At 42.8% G+C, this 16563-nt stretch overlaps 2 protein-coding genes across 2 annotated transcripts in view; one reads left to right on the top strand and one right to left on the bottom strand.

The window, feature by feature from the left end:
* The window catches only part of LOC139471850 (adhesion G-protein coupled receptor V1-like), a 159288-nt gene that overhangs the window by 59987 nt on the left and 82738 nt on the right, over positions 1 to 16563 (top strand). Inside the window, exons 30-36 of the mRNA XM_071254352.1 lie at positions 6488 to 6496; positions 7531 to 7803; positions 10546 to 10749; positions 13781 to 13904; positions 14277 to 14561; positions 15442 to 15614; positions 16110 to 16371. Of these exons, the coding sequence (XP_071110453.1) occupies positions 6488 to 6496; positions 7531 to 7803; positions 10546 to 10749; positions 13781 to 13904; positions 14277 to 14561; positions 15442 to 15614; positions 16110 to 16371 (1330 nt within the window). The remainder of the gene's footprint in view (positions 1 to 6487; positions 6497 to 7530; positions 7804 to 10545; positions 10750 to 13780; positions 13905 to 14276; positions 14562 to 15441; positions 15615 to 16109; positions 16372 to 16563) is intronic.
* Positions 528 to 5890, bottom strand: LOC139471838 (lectin BRA-2-like). Its single transcript, XM_071254340.1, has 2 exons — positions 4857 to 5890; positions 528 to 2359 (listed from the first exon to the last, which is right to left on the bottom strand). Exons 1-2 carry the CDS (start codon positions 5434 to 5436, stop codon positions 2118 to 2120), a joined length of 822 nt encoding a protein of 273 aa, XP_071110441.1. The 5' UTR covers positions 5437 to 5890; the 3' UTR covers positions 528 to 2117.

Below are 16563 nucleotides of genomic sequence, written 5' to 3'. Positions count from 1 at the left end.
TGATAAATGTGTTCCCAGTGTTTGCATCAGGCTGAGTATGCATGGGAAGAAGGATGTACCTGCTGACACGCTACTATGCTGCCAATACAGTTTACATGCAAGAATTACCTGTTAAGAATCTAGCTGTCTCATTGGCCAGTCAGTGTCTTGTCGCCACCTAATCAAGTTGACTGGTAGGCCAGTTAGGAGTGAAACAATACAGCAAGGTCACGATACGATACGATACGATACGATACGTATCGTGATACGCATATTTATGTCAAATCGTGTGGAAGCTTCTTACTGTAAATATTTCAGAGCATGTTCAAAATGAAAAGCTAGCTGTAGACACATGTTCGTAGCAGCTATTTTTATTAGTGAACTTGAAATGCTAATTACAACACATTTGTGATATTTGACTGACAAAAATGCTGAGGTCATTAAACATGTAGTAATTTATTTCAGTGAGTGTATCATCTTGTATCCATACAGAAAAAAAACATATCGTGCATTGTATTGTGTATCGTAAACTTACGATGCACTGGTGCACCGATGTATCATTTCATCCTTAAGGCCAGTACAGACAGACTCCCGACCTTGTTTAAGGTGGCATCATTTGTTAGTCATTTCACAACTGACCCACTTCATAGTTCCAGGTACTATCTTGAAAATCTAATGGTGGTCACAGGATAGATCGGATTGTCAAACAGAAATATTTCACTCCGATTAGCTCTTTGTGATATGTGGACTTGCCATGTTACCTTTGTTAACAATGAGTGTTGGTCAAATGATGTGTCAAAGGTCATTCAGCTTGTAAGGTGTTGTGTAGTTTTATGAAGCTCTTTACACTTGTAACTTATGAAGTGAAGACCCTGTGTTGACACCAGACATTGTCTCACGCTAGCATGATATGAAAATTGAACAAATGAAAGCCGTCATTACCTATCTAGATTTATTTACAAAACTACATACAATTACATGTACTATTTGGGTAAGATATGACATACAGCAGAATGGCCTTAGTGGAATAATAATTGTGGGTGAACATTTTTTAAACAGCAAAATACATTTTTCTATTTTTTATTTTTTATTCTAATCTTACAACTTCTCCCTAAGTTCTTTAAGGTGAATCAGCTCGCCAATATAGCTGACATTGGTACTGGGACTACAGAGAAAACAGGATGTACTGGTAGCAGGGAAATACACACTTTTAGGGTGCCTGAGGAACAGGCCAAAATACACGTGACGCCTCTCGTATCCCCAAACCCAGTTATATTGCATACTGTCTATCTCAAAGTTAACCCACTACTGTTAATTACATATTCATATCTGCCAGTATGTCTTGATTGATAATCTCTGTTCCAGAGGATCCCCTTGGTACCTTCTCTTAACACTAATCACTGCCAACTCTATGTTGAAAATTGTGTTATGGTTTTGTATATATTAAAGGTAGTTCTAAATATTAAAAAAGAGTTAGGTGACACTTTTTCTTTCTTTTTTCGGTTGTTGGATCACTTAACTGAAGGGTAAAACAACCAATCCAAAATAGAAGAGGGTAACTTGCAATTTAACTCTGGCATGGAAGATTAGGAACTAAGAAACCAACAACTTCTGGCATAAACAAAATCATTTGGGTGGAATTTCTCAAAAATTGACCTGCTTGGATTTTACTCCATCATATCTTAAGATATTTGCCCTGAATTTGTTGATACATGGTTCTCAAGTCTGAGTCAAGTGACACACCACAAGTACGCAAGGCCATTATGTATGGCTCATGGAAGTCCCAATGGAAAGACTATGCACTTAGGATAGGCATATGACCTTGGAGCCACCTTGTCTTCGATATGGAGCCATTGTTTAGTCAGTGTCTGTAGCAACAGTACCAGACAACTGAGTACTCCACCCAGTCTAAAATATGTCAGTCAGGATGCATTATGTACAGTAATGCTGGCTGTGTCTGCCTGTGTTCATGTAGCAACAGTACCAGTCTAAAATATGTCAGTCAGGATGCATTATGTACAGTAATGCTGACTGTCTGCACACTTTGCTCCATTCAGCATGATGTGATTGGCCATGGCTTTCTGGGAGGTACCACACCGCGGTGCCATGCTCCTTACGTCCCACCATGCATGACCTTGTTAGAGAGGCAGACCTTGAACTTCGCAGATGAAGTTGAAGTGCTCCGTGCAGATGGCGTCGTTCCACTGATGGTTCTCATCCCGGCTCAGCAACATGCATTGTGACCCGTCTTCGTTGGGTTCCCCGTCGGCCCACTTAATGAATGTGAAGGGTTTGGTGAAGAACTGCGACGTCCACATCCACTGCCGCGTGCTGCCAAGGAAGCTGCCACTAGTCCACCAACCCTCGGCCTCACTGATAGCTGCACACAGATTACACAGATTATCACTGACAGTTACACACAGATTATACAGATTATCACTGATAGCTACACACAGATTATACAGATTATCACTGATAGCTACACAGATTATACAGATTATCACTGATAGCTACATACAGATTATACAGATTATCAATGACAGCTACACACAAATTATACAGATTATCACTAATAGCTACACAAATTATACAGATTATCATTGACAGATACACACAGATTATGCAGATTATCACTGATAGCTACATACAGATTATCACTGATAGCTACATACAGATTGTCACTGATAGCTATAAAAGATTATAAAGATTATCACTGACAGCTCCACACAGATTGTCACTGATAGCTATAAAAGATTATAAAGATTATCACTGACAGCTCCACACAGATTATCCAGATTATCACTGATAGCAACACAGATTATACAGATTATCACTGTTAGCGACACACAGATTATGCAGATTATCACTGACAGCTGCAAACAGATTATCATATAGCTACACAAATTATACAGATTATCACTGATAGCTACACAGATTATCACTGATAGCTACACAGATTATACAGTTTATCACTGAAAGCTGCACACAGATTATACAGGTTATCACTGACAGCTGCACATAGATTATACAGATCATTACTGACAGCTGCACACAGATTTTTCAGATTATCACTGATTCTGACGTGACATTTTGGTGGTATTGCCAAGATATGGGATAAAATGCCAGCAGGAAGATATGGATTCTGAGAGTGAAATCCGCTCTATCAGAAGCACTTGTAAAATCACCAACATCATCATCAATATGGATTGACAGATTGGTGTCACTGGGAAAGAAAGTATGTGTCTACTGTTTGACAAAGTATTACATACGTGAACAAGTGGCATAAACTGAACTCCAATAGGCCCACTTGTAGATGGCAACAAGAAGAATGTTATCGATTATAATGATTCAGATGTGCATAGTTAAACTGTAATTAATTAAGGTAGGCAGTGCATCATTAAAATCAAATAGGGCATGTGTTTGTATATATATAGGCTGGCTGGTGATTTAACAAGGCAGTAATTTGAACTTTTTCCAAGATGATGGTCACTATCATAACCATACATTAGCATTTGGAAAAGTGACACATGTAGAGAGAGCATTTAATATCTCTGAATTTACCATAATACATCATTAAATATGAAATATGGATGATAAGAATCATGTCACTGCAGTGTAATTGATAAAAGTCTAATATGTACAGCATGGTTGATATGAACCATATCATTACACATTGTTTGATAAAAGGCATATTAGTAGACCATGGTTGATAACAGCCACATCACCTCATTAAGATATCACATTGTGATATAATAATGTCATAATTATTATTATTGATATGAGGTCACATAAAATTCATTGTGTTTTGATAAGAGTCATATTACTCAAATGATGTTGATCATTCAGTAATTTTATAAGAATGAGGTTCATGAGAGAATTGATTGCTCCATGTGATCTTGATAAAATAGTATGTATTCCTCCTTGGAGGGAAATAAATTTCTCAGCAGGAGACTAAATCCCTTATACCACGCCACAAGCAAGACAGTCTGCACATAGATTTCTGAGAGGCAGAATAAATCCTTATACCCAGTTTCAAAGCAAAAACCGCACACTTTTTCCGAGTTAGTGGAGGTCATGTGACATGGCACATGTGTTTTCTGTCAATTTTTAATTTGTTTTAATTCTTTTACAATATTATCACATTAAGACATGTTGGTAGGATAAATCACGATAAACCAGTATCATGAGTTTTATATCATTCGCCGCAGCGAATGGGTCAGAATAATATATACAGTGTACTTTAGGAATTGACACAAACCTTAACCCAATCGGCATAACTATGAGTCATGTATACATGTAGGTATGAATGTGGTGTGGCACTGTGTGGCTTGGCTTGTACCAGTGAAATACCTAGGTTATAAATAGAAAGAACTCCATGCATTCAGTGTTGGTTGTTATTCATACACTCTGTATTATCTGGGGTTGCTACTGAGGTTTAAATGAACTCCTCAACTGCATTCAGCGATTCAGTACTCTAACTTCCATCAAAATAGCTTTGTTTTGTGTCTGTATTCAGATAATTATACCAAAACATATGCCACAACAGATATTTATTTTTTAGTTTGATCTCACATACATAAATACATTATTAGAAATATATTCATTCAATGCATAAAGTTTGATTTTATATCAGCTTTTGTCCTATTTGCATTTTTCATACACTTATACATGTAATATTACTTGATATCACTAGAATGGGGTTGATACGTGTCATATCACAATGATGGGGTTGTTATTACGAGATTGAAGTTGATCAGACCCAGATCACTACAATATTTCCTGCTTTGGTATTGGAAATAGATCTTTGATCCATAATTTCAAAGATACAATATTATGCCCTATCCGATAATTAAGACAAAGAAAAAAATACAAATTACCTGGATTATTCTTTATGACGAAAGACAGTATATAGTGCTCTCGCACTGTTCCCATGGCAACAAGATCACTTTCGAAAGCACCACAATAATCCTTTGCCTCATACCACGAGGTGTTGAAGTGTGATAGGAGGTAGCAGGAAGGCCAATTTTCAATTCCAATGAATCCATCCGGACATCGATTGCTGAGATGAACAGACTGGGATCTCATTCTGCCGTTACTTTTAACTGAAAGTTCATCAACTTTCTGATCCAATTTTCTCCACCATCTTAGGACTCGTGTAGATAATTTATCCAACATACGTGTAACTTTCTTGGAAAGTTGTTTGAGATCCTCTCTGGTAATGGGATTTACTTGTTGATCTGTTTCAGCCGTTTCTGAGACAGAACGTTTCTGTCGGTAATATGAGACAAAAGGGTTAATGTTAGTGCATGTTTTGCTTTTTGCGGAAATCTTGAGTTCATATTCACATCCATCAATAGTGACATCACAAGAATGTCCTTCAACACTTCGAAGCAATCCCACAACTACCGTCAGTACAAAAGCAATGTACACAGTTTGTAAACATCCGTGAAAAGACATTTTAAGAAATTACTTGAAAAACTTGAATAATCACTCTTTGATGTTTAGCTGACCAAAAGCGACGTTTGTAAATCCTTGCAAAAATGTCCTTCATATGCAAGCACAGGGAAGAATCTCCAAGATTATTCCTTAGCAGTCATGTCGGTGAGCGGCATTGTGAGTGACAGAATATGTTGCCTAGATGTTAACTGGTAGAACTGCCATGAAATCTCCATACAGTAATGCTCAAGACATTATATGAACATGGTCCAAGTTTGAAATAATACAAAATGGAGTCCCCTGTCAACAGCAGTAGTTTGTCTGGTGTAACGTCAATGAAAGTTAGGTTTGAGTATGGGGCTTATCCCGCCTATTGTCCAACGACTGACTCTGTGCAATTGATACTCCCAGTCTGGTAGATCATTCTATTGAACACATTTCCTATGGATGAAAAGAAAAGTGTTGCGATTTATACCACTCCTATGTTGAGATATAATCCAAATGGGGTTATTGCCAGCTAGCACAGGCCAGGTTATAGGGAGGTGTTTGTGGCCTGGGAAGGCCTTTCATAGCAACTGCACCAAACGTTGTTGTTGCATACACGTACAGGATTGAAAAAGGAATTATGCATATCTCATGAGGATAAGGCATTTCAAATGTTCTGAATCAGTCTGAACTTTGATTTCCTAATCCTATGCACGTCCATGTGCTCCGTATTGAAAAAGCATTGATCCAGATTACAAGATTACTCCTTTCATATTGTAGCTCAGCACTCTCTGTTGAATGGACAAGATTTAGAAGTTCACAGGACTCGATTTTGAGTTTCTGCCAATAAATGAAGCATAAAAGTTGAAATATTCATTGATGAAGCAAGAATAAAGCTTTTATTTCCCCCTTTCTCGATTCAAAGAAGACATTATTGACTGAATTTGAACTGAGTCAGTTTGATGTGTTTTTGGTAACCTTAGTATTAGGAATCTTGAAAAATCTCTCAAATGCAAGATTAATTTTTATTTTGATGGTTTTCTTAAATTGAGAGATTAAATCATTTATTCTGGACTTGTTCAAACAGGGTTCTTTGGTAAGTAAACTTTGAGTTTGTTTTTTAACATACCGTATTCAACCTATTAAGGGACTTGTCATTTTGGTGTATAGCCCTGAAAAATGTGACATAAAATGGGTAGGGGTGGGGTTGAGGAGGATCAACAAAATATGACACGACCCTGAGATAGAGACTGCTGTGTTTGGTGTTAAATATGTTGAATACGGTATATATGGTTATAGAAAGCTTGTGTTTATGGTGAAGGAGTGTTAGGTTTGGTTGGCTTTAAACTTTCTTGGATTAATTACATTGTTTATTGGAATACATGTATGTTTTTGATAGGAGGACATACAAATTGGTTCTTCTATATTTGGTGATGGTAAATAATTTCATTGAAAGAATTAGAAAACCCCTTGCGATACTGAAGTATAATATGTACTTCTGTGTTTATGAATATTTTTGACCTGGGTAGCTTACTTTGGCTTCAAAATGTTTAAGAATGTGTTTCATAGTTTGTATATCAGATTTCATCATCTAAAAATATATGTCACACACTTAAACTTTTTTTAAATTTAAAGAAAATGGGTAGGTACAGGTGGCCAAGTGGTCTAGGTTGCTGGAAGTTGCTGGGTGAGAGGATCAGCTGGTCAGGGTTTGAATCCCAGACTGACCCTCATTATATTCCTTGGTCTGTCAGCGCCATACACCTGGTGATGGGTTTCACTGAAGGGTAAACGTCAGAGACATTAAGTTGACATGAAAAAGCTGAGGCATGATTATGAATTATAGAAAAAGAAAAAACAGAAGCTTAAATTATAAGTTTTTGATGATTAGAATATTGTTTTAATAATGTTCATTTTGAATATTTCCTGATCTATAGTTGAGAATCTTCATACCTCATCAATTACATACCTTAAAATAAAATAGAATTTGGGAAAGAAACTTTTATCACTTAATATAACTCTTCAAAGTAGTGATATGTTTTATCAGTATAAAGACTTAAAATCTTTGAAATGTTTTCATTTTAATCCACAAAACACAAGAATTCCATGTAGTTATAATTGTGGTTCCAGGGTGCAGCCTCTCGGTTTGTCCTGGGCAGTCAACAGAGATATGGATATCTGAACATCACACTGCTGGACAACTCGATTCCAGAGCCGTCCAAGACATTCACGGTTGAGCTGGTGAACCCAGGGGGTGGCGCCAGTGTGGGACCCGGGTCAACAGTCAACGTCATCATCGGAGCCTCTGATGGTGCATTTGGCATCTACCAGTTTGCCAATGACTCTCTGGCTGTACAAGCCCAGGAAACGGGGGACATTGGATTCAACAGCATCAGCCTCAATGTGAGTGTGTCTTGTGTGTAGACAGGTTCTCTGTGTGCTGCACACATGGCTGTGAAAGGAGTAGAGTTTGTGGGGAGAGGGAAACAGGAGGTGCTGGGATGGGGCTAGGTGGGTCGGGGTGCTGGGATGGGGCTAGGTGGGTCGGGGTGCTGGGATGGGGCTAGGTGGGTTGGGGTGGTCGGATGGCCTAGGTGGGTTGAGGTGGTGAAGGGATGGGGCTAGGTGGGTTGAGGTGGTGGGATGGGGCTAGGTGGGTTGGGGTGGTGGGATGGGGCTAGGTGGGTTGGGGTGGTGGGATGGGGCTAGGTTGGTTGGGGTGCTGGGATGGCCTAGGTGGGTTGGGGTGGTGAAGGGATGGGGCTAGGTTGGTTGGGGTGGTGGGATGGGGCTAGGTGGGTTGGGGTGGTGGGATGGGGCTAGGTGGGTTGAGGTGGTGAAGGGATGGGGCTAGGTGGGTTGAGGTGGTGAAGGGATGGGGCTAGGTGGGTTGGGGTGCTGGGATGGGGCTAGGTGGGTTGAGGTGGTGGGATGGGGCTAGGTGGGTTGAGGTGGTGAAGGGATGGGGCTAGGTTGGTTGGGGTGGTGGGATGGGGCTAGGTGGGTTGGGGTGGTGGGATGGGGCTAGGTGGGTTGAGGTGGTGAAGGGATGGGGCTAGGTGGGTTGAGGTGGTGAAGGGATGGGGCTAGGTGGGTTGGGGTGCTGGGATGGGGCTAGGTGGGTTGAGGTGGTGAAGGGATGGGGCTAGGTGGGTTGGGGTGCTGGGATGGGGCTAGGTTGGTTGGGGTGCTGGGATGGGGCTAGGTGGGTTGGGGTGCTGGGATGGGGCTAGGTTGGTTGGGGTGCTGGGATGGGGCTAGGTGGGTTGGGGTGGTGGGATGGGGCTAGGTGGGTTGGGGTGCTGGGATGGGGCTAGGTTGGTTGGGGTGCTGGGATGGGGCTAGGTGGGTTGGGGTGGTGGGATGGGGCTAGGTGGGTTGGGGTGCTGGGATGGGGCTAGGTTGGTTGGGGTGCTGGGATGGGGCTAGGTGGGTTGGGGTGGTGAAGGGATGGGGCTAGGTGGGTTGGGGTGGTGGGATGGGGCTAGGTGGGTTGAGGTGGTGAAGGGATGGGGCTAGGTGGGTTGAGGTGGTGAAGGGATGGGGCGAGGTGGGTTGGGGTGCTGGGATGGGGCTAGGTTGGTTGGGGTGCTGGGATGGGGCTAGGTGGGTTGAGGTGGTGAAGGGATGGGGCTAGGTGGGTTGAGGTGGTGAAGGGATGGGGCTAGGTGGGTTGGGGTGCTGGGATGGGGCTAGGTGGGTTGAGGTGGTGAAGGGATGGGGCTAGGTGGGTTGGGGTGGTGGGATGGGGCTAGGTTGGTTAGGGTGCTGGGATGGGGCTAGGTGGGTTGGGGTGCTGGGATGGGGCTAGGTTGGTTGGGGTGCTGGGATGGGGCTAGGTGGGTTGGGGTGGTGGGATGGGGCTAGGTGGGTTGAGGTGGTGGGATGGGGCTAGGTGGGTTGAGGTGGTGAAGGGATGGGGCTAGGTGGATTGAGGTGGTGAAGGGATGGGGCTAGGTTGGTTGGGGTGGTGGGATGGGGCTAGGTGGGTTGGGGTGGTGAAGGGATGGGGCTAGGTGGGTTGGGGTGGTGGGATGGGGCTAGGTGGGTTGGGGTGCTGGGATGGGGCTAGGTTGGTTGGGGTGCTGGGATGGGGCTAGGTGGGTTGGGGTGGTGGGATGGGGCTAGGTGGGTTGGGGTGCTGGGATGGGGCTAGGTTGGTTGGGGTGCTGGGATGGGGCTAGGTGGGTTGGGGTGGTGGGATGGGGCTAGGTGGGTTGGGGTGCTGGGATGGGGCTAGGTTGGTTGGGGTGCTGGGATGGGGCTAGGTGGGTTGGGGTGGTGAAGGGATGGGGCTAGGTGGGTTGGGGTGGTGGGATGGGGCTAGGTGGGTTGGGGTGCTGGGATGGGGCTAGGTTGGTTGGGGTGCTGGGATGGGGCTAGGTGGGTTGGGGTGGTGGGATGGGGCTAGGTGGGTTGGGGTGGTGGGATGGGGCTAGGTTGGTTGGGGTGCTGGGATGGGGCTAGGTTGGTTGGGGTGCTGGGATGGGGCTAGGTGGGTTGGGGTGGTGGGATGGGGCTAGGTGGGTTGAGGTGATGGGATGGGGCTAGGTGGGTTGAGGTGGTGGGATGGGGCTAGGTGGGTTGAGGTGGTGAAGGGATGGGGCTAGGTGGATTGAGGTGGTGAATGGATGGGGCTAGGTGGATTGGGGTGCTGGGATGGTGCTAGGTGGCTCAGGGTGCTGGGATGGGGCTAGGTGGGTTGAGGTGGTGAAGGGATGGGGCTAGGTGGGTTGAGGTGGTGAAGGGATGGGGCTAGGTGGGTTGAGGTGGTGAAGGGATGGGGCTAGGTGGGTTGGGGTGGTGGGATGGGGCTAGGTGGGTTGGGGTGGTGGGATGGGGCTAGGTGGGTTGAGGTGGTGAAGGGATGGGGCGAGGTGGGTTGAGGTGGTGAAGGGATGGGGCTAGGTGGCTCGGGGTGCTGGGATGGGGCTAGGTAGGTTCAGGTGGTGCTGGGATGGGGCGAGGTGGTTGAGGTGGTGGGATGGGGCTCGGGGTGGTGGGATGGGGCTGGGTGGGTTGAGGTGGTGGGATAGGGCTGGGTGGGTTGAGGTTGTACTGGGATGCATCCATAGAGGATGATGATGATTATGATGATGATGATTTTCTGTTCCAATCAGTGTTGTCTCCCTCTCTCCCTGACAGGTTGTTCGTCTGGGGGGATCCTATGGTACAGCTCAGGTCACATGGCAGGCAACAAATGACAACGAAAATGACCTTATGATGAAAAGTGGACAGATCAACTTTGCAGAAAGTCAGACATCTGCTGCAACAGAGATACAGATCCGTGGCGACTTGGTTCCAGAACTGGACGAGAACATCAATATAGTTCTCACTGCAACAACTGAGGTAAGATTTAAACGCAGCTCGAGATTATAGCTGATTGATAACAAGGAATTGGTGGCGTCCCTCAGACATGAATGAATTCTGAGACACCTTACTGTTATTACCTTATTCCCTGGTAACAACATTATGTACTTGGGGATTACAATTTGGTCTATGTGGTGGAGGCTGCATCTCATAATAATGATGATAATAATGTGCATACCAAATTCACCCAAATCAGCAATAACATTCTGTATTGTAGCCTTGATATGCACGACCTTGAACTTCATGTTTGCAATGACAGTTTTCTCCCCTTGACAAATATGATCCTTTCTGTCCTTGTGTTAATCCTGCAACCTGGTGACTTGAAGCTTTGGCAGGATTGCTTTAACAGGCAGTAGAAGGTGTTAACGATATTATTCCTGCAACCTGGTGACTTGAAGCTTTGGCAGGATTGCTTTAACAGGCAGTAGAAGGTGTTAACCATATTATTCCTGCAACCTGGTGACTTGAAGCTTTGGCAGGATTGCTTTAACAGGCAGTAGAAGGTGTTTACCATATTATTCCTGCAACCTGGTGACTTGAAGCTTTGGCGGAGGGGTGATTATGATAGGGAACGTAGCTTTGGCTTTGACGAAGTTCATGTTCAAACCGTTTGACGGAACACATGAAGACAATTGACAGAGACGTGACATCCTTATATCCATCTTCCCTGCCAATATGATGTGTTCTGTCAGCTGACCAGTTTTTAAGTGACAAAGCCACATAACGTATTACACATTTATAGGAATACTTATTCCGCAGATGGTAAGTGTGAGGAAGACAATTAATCACTAGGTGTTTGTTTCTGTTCCTGACACCATGCACGTCTTACTGTTGATGTTTCCTATACAGGGCCACCTGATTGTAAGTAACATTTCAAAACGGATCTAACTTGCTTTTGCTCATTAGATGTGTTTTGAAATACGAGCTTTGTATTACAATTGGTATGTGATGAGGACTTGTGTAGATGTCTCTGTCTATCTTTAAATGACTGTCCTTACAAGACTTTGTGTGTATTAAGTTGTGAACTGTTGTAGAATTACCGCAACCTCTCTTTAGCTTCTTCTGATCAGCTCAAAGGATTTGAGGTCCAAGTGAGTTTAAGGCATGGTGCATTGTCCAGTATCTCTCAAATGACTTTCAAATTCTTCTCTAAATAAAGCTGGGAGGAGACTAAAATAGCCTGAAATCCCAATGGATTTGTTCATGGTACACAGATAAATATTTCAGTTGTGTCTAACCTTTGTCTTAGAATCTACAAGATCTAGGAATCGGAAAAAATATATATGAATATTTGCAAAACAAATAGATTATGATATGATAATTATTTTTATATCATTATTTTTTAATTTCTATGAATTTGAACTTTGAATTTTCTTCTAAGATACAGAACACCCAGAGAGGGATTTAGGAATTGAAAGAAAATATGAATTTTTGCAAAACAATTAGATTAAGATATGATAATGCCAGTAAATTTATTTGTATATAATTTTTTTTAACTTTGAATCTTCTTCTCAGAATCAGAAGATGCAGAAAGAGATGAAACTCTATGAGAATGTGTAGGATAGTACTAGCCCTTGCATTTCTTCATGGCTTGGAAACGAGAAATTTGATTTCTTTATTAAAATTTAAAATAAGTTCAAAAAGTGTGGAATTAGTAGGCATAATATTTTCCCAGAAACCTAAAGTCTCAAAAACATAATTTTTTGTAGGATATGAATGATACAATAGGGTTCAGATGTAATCGTTTCTGTCACACATGGTTATCACTTAAATGCTGATGTTGTGAAATTAAACATCCTTCTTCTCAGAAACTGCTTACTACATGTGGTGATGCTTGAATGTTTGTAACTATACAGAGGTTTAAAGAAAAATATATTGCAATCATACTGTCCTCTCACGTGAAGCAGACCACTTTACCCAGCTGATCAACCACACTTTCCTTACATGGCTAAAGTTTCTCAACATATAACAGTAAGCTCATGTGGTGAGCAACATTGCCGTGGCACTATTATTGTCTTATATACTTAATTCAAATTTTGAAAACTATTCACTTCTGTTGTTAGACTACTTTTCATATAGAATTACCAACAGGACTATGCACATGTATTTATACTAATAAACAAAACCTCAAATATTCTAATATTCAGTGATATGTTCTATAAGGACTGGGTATTATCTTTCATAGATGTGATTATTGAGGTTTTTTTATAAAAAATCATTAAATGAGTATCAGATTTTTTATTTGCTCTGTAGAAGTATAAATAATAAAACAGGCTCTTAATGAGTGTACAAACTTCAATATTAGAGTTTAGGTTTTTGTTGTACCAGATTTTGGACAAACGTTGCATGACACTTTTTTCTTACCGGTATGTGTTTTTGGATTGGATAAAATTTAAGAATACACAATGCATTTTATATTTTGCAGAACATCTTTTAGAAAATGATGAACTGCCTTCATTTTATATGCTTATGGTCAAAAGTTATGCAAATTTAGTTTGTTGTTTAATGCCACAACCGGCAATATTTCATCTATATGATGGTGGTCTGTAAATAATCGAGTCAGGACCAGACAATTCAGTGACTGACAGCATGAGCATCAATCCATGCAGTTGGGATACGATGACATGCATCAACATGATCAACCAAGTCAGTGAGTCTGACCACCCAATCCTGTTGGTCGCCTTTTACAACAAACATAGTCGCCTTTTACGGCATAGGATGCTGAAGACCAATTCTCTACCCAGATCTTCATGGCTAGGGGAGTGAATTATTGCAATGGGATATGTCATAATGATATGTTGAATAGATAAACTGTCAAGAAAGGAACTGTAACTGTGACAATTTATCAAAAGTAAAAACAGTTTACAGTTGAATTTTTTTTACAAATATAGCGTTATATAGATCGTTGATGAAAGCACACATGTATGAGTAAGGTAGAAAGGTAAAGGTAGAATTATGTGTTTGCTTCACATACATATGATCATCAGGACATGTCTGCTGTGTGTAACAGGGTGACCTTGGGGACACTTCACGGAGGACAGCGGTGGTGACGATCCTGGCCAATGATGGACCTTACGGCGTGTTCACCATCGCGGACAAACAGAGGCCCGTCATTGTGCAGGAAGGAAATTCAGGTATTGCATGATCAACTCGCAACTCTCGTATGCATGACATAACTTAAACTGATGACATGAATGGCTTTACAAACATGGACCAATTTGCAGAAATAGACAAGTGTGGCCAAGAAGTGTGTGTTCTATCATCACACCGTGTTATTTGTACAGAATTTCAAATTTCATACATATTTAAGTCTTGGGGAGTGAGTTTAGTTTAATGCCGCTGTGAATGGTATTTCAGTTATTTCACAAGCAAGTGGAAGGAAAGTCTGAAATACAGCAAAACCCACAGTCGAGTATACAATCGCCGAGTTCTGACACACCAAGGACAGTAACGCAATGATGTTATTATACTGTCTATCATATGAAGAACTTTAACTCTCCTTTCAGATGTCAGTATTACCATTCAAAGACAGAATGGGAAGTTTGGGACAGTGGACGTGAGTTATGCATCGCTACTGGCCAATGAGAGCTACAACTATCTACCGGGGCAGGTGAACAGAGCTGGAAGCAGTGACTTCCTGTCAGCTTCTGGGACAGTGAGGTTTCTGCCAAACCAGGAGTATGCCACCTTCAGTGTGACCGTGCTGGACGATGACCTCCCGGAGCTGGATGAGAGCATCTTTGTGGAGCTGAAACAGGCCATTCTTACACAGGGGGCACAGCAGAGGGCAGGTGAGTGAGTGGTTGGGTGAGTGAGTGAGTGAGTGGGTGAGTTAGTGGGTGGATTGGTGGATGGGTGAGTGAGTGTGGGTGAGTGAGTGAGTGGGTGGGTGGATGGTTTGGTGGGTGAGTGGATGGGTTGGTGAGTGAGTCAGTGAGTGTGGGTGGGGGAGTGAGTGAGTGAGTGAGTGTTTTTTTGGTGTATGGGCATTGGTGGGTGGGTGAGTGAGTGAGTTTGAGGCAGAGGAACAGTCATTTAGGGATGAAGATGGTACAAAAGGGTGTGGGGGGTGGGGGGTAAGGGAGGGATAATTGGTGAAGGAGAGAGTGAGTTGTAAGCAGCTGAGTGAGTGATGGAGGTAAAGATCATGAGAAAGGGGTCAGTGTGGGGAAGAGGAAGAGAAAGAGAATCTGAGATTGAACGTTTGGAGAAGAGAGAGGGAGGGAGCTTGAGAGGGAGGGAAAGTGTGAATGTGTGTGGTGGAGAAAATGTGAGAGAGACACTAACAGACCCTAAGTGAGAGGAGACAATGATATGATGAGGGAGAAAGTCAATAATTGAGTAGGGTCAGGTGTGAGTGCGTTTGTGATGATCAACTCTTTGTGAACTGTTTCTAGGGTGAGACATGGTCCATTGCATTAATGATGATAAACATAACATATGTAGTATTGCGGAGTACACATCTGAACTTTACCATAACCGTCCACTACTGAGTCACACTGTAACAAATCAAGGTAGGAATGTTGAAGACCATCTAGGATCTATGATAGTCATCATCATCATCATCATCATCATCATCATCATCATCATCATAACAGCAGCCACGTCAAAGTACAGCTAACAACAGTTCTTGTCTTTGTCAGTCACTGTGAGTGCAACATGATGTTTCAGTGCAAGACTCTCCACGTCTAGGGCAGCAGTCTCAGAGCTATGCCCAGATCATCATCAGCAGGAACGACGATGCGAGTGGGAGGGTGGAGCTGTCTGCATCATCCCTGGAGGTGACAGAGGAGTCCGGCCCCCTGCAGCTGTTCGTCAACAGAGTTGGGGGAACGTTTGGGGAGGTGAGTGCTGTCAGGTCTCAGTGAACACCGGGCTGGTTTCCTTGTGAGGATTTCAGGGAAAAATGGTGTTCCCAGCACCCCATGTTTCTTCCACTGTGTGGGTTTCCAGTCATACTGGGTCCAGTGAACATCAGGCTTGTTTCCTTGTGGGGATTACATGGCAGAAGAGGTCCGCTGAACACTTGTCTCCCTTTGGAGATTGTAATGCCTGCTTGCTCTCCTATGTGAATTGTAGGTTAGAACAGGCCTCCGGAATACCATGCCTGTCACTGTGTGGGTAGATACAGTCCCTTCATTCCTGTATGATATGGGGGAGCTTTGTCATATTACCAGTACTGGACAACAGACAATGAATGCTTTTGGAATGTTTATTTATTTAATTCAAATCATCTGCCCAACCAAATAATCCATCCAAATGTAAAAGAAAACTCTCATAACACTTATTCATTTTACGACTAACATTTCCTGGAATTTATTGTGGACTTTTTCTCTCAGATCACTGTGAGGTTCCGCACAATCGACCTGGAAGCGTCGAAACTCCAGGATTATATCATCACAGGCACAGAGCAGGTCATACTAAGTGACGGAGAAGCACAGAAGAGACTCCCCATCCGTATAGAGAATGATTTCATACCAGAGACATCCGAGAGGTTCAGGATTGAACTACTGGATTCAATCACTGGCGGTGCCTCTCTAGGATCAGCCCGTCAAGCCATTGTCACCATTTTGCCTTCCGATGATCCAAACGGAGCCTTTGGTATGATTCCCCTAATATATATAATATATATCTTTAAATTGTGTGAAGTTAAAACTTTACAGTACAGTTACATACTGAGTGTCACAGATTATTATATTAAAAGAGGTACCTTATCACCGTATTAACCACCATGCTTCAATGACATTCTTGAAGAAGGAACGCGATCTGTTTCAGGGTTTGCTACCACAGGGT

The sequence above is a fragment of the Haliotis cracherodii genome, unplaced genomic scaffold, assembly GCF_022045235.1.
Source record: "Haliotis cracherodii isolate W230 unplaced genomic scaffold, xgHalCrac1.p SCAF_1, whole genome shotgun sequence".
Taxonomy (NCBI): Eukaryota; Metazoa; Mollusca; class Gastropoda; order Lepetellida; family Haliotidae; genus Haliotis; species Haliotis cracherodii.
This window is presented reverse-complemented; position numbering and strand designations above follow the sequence as displayed.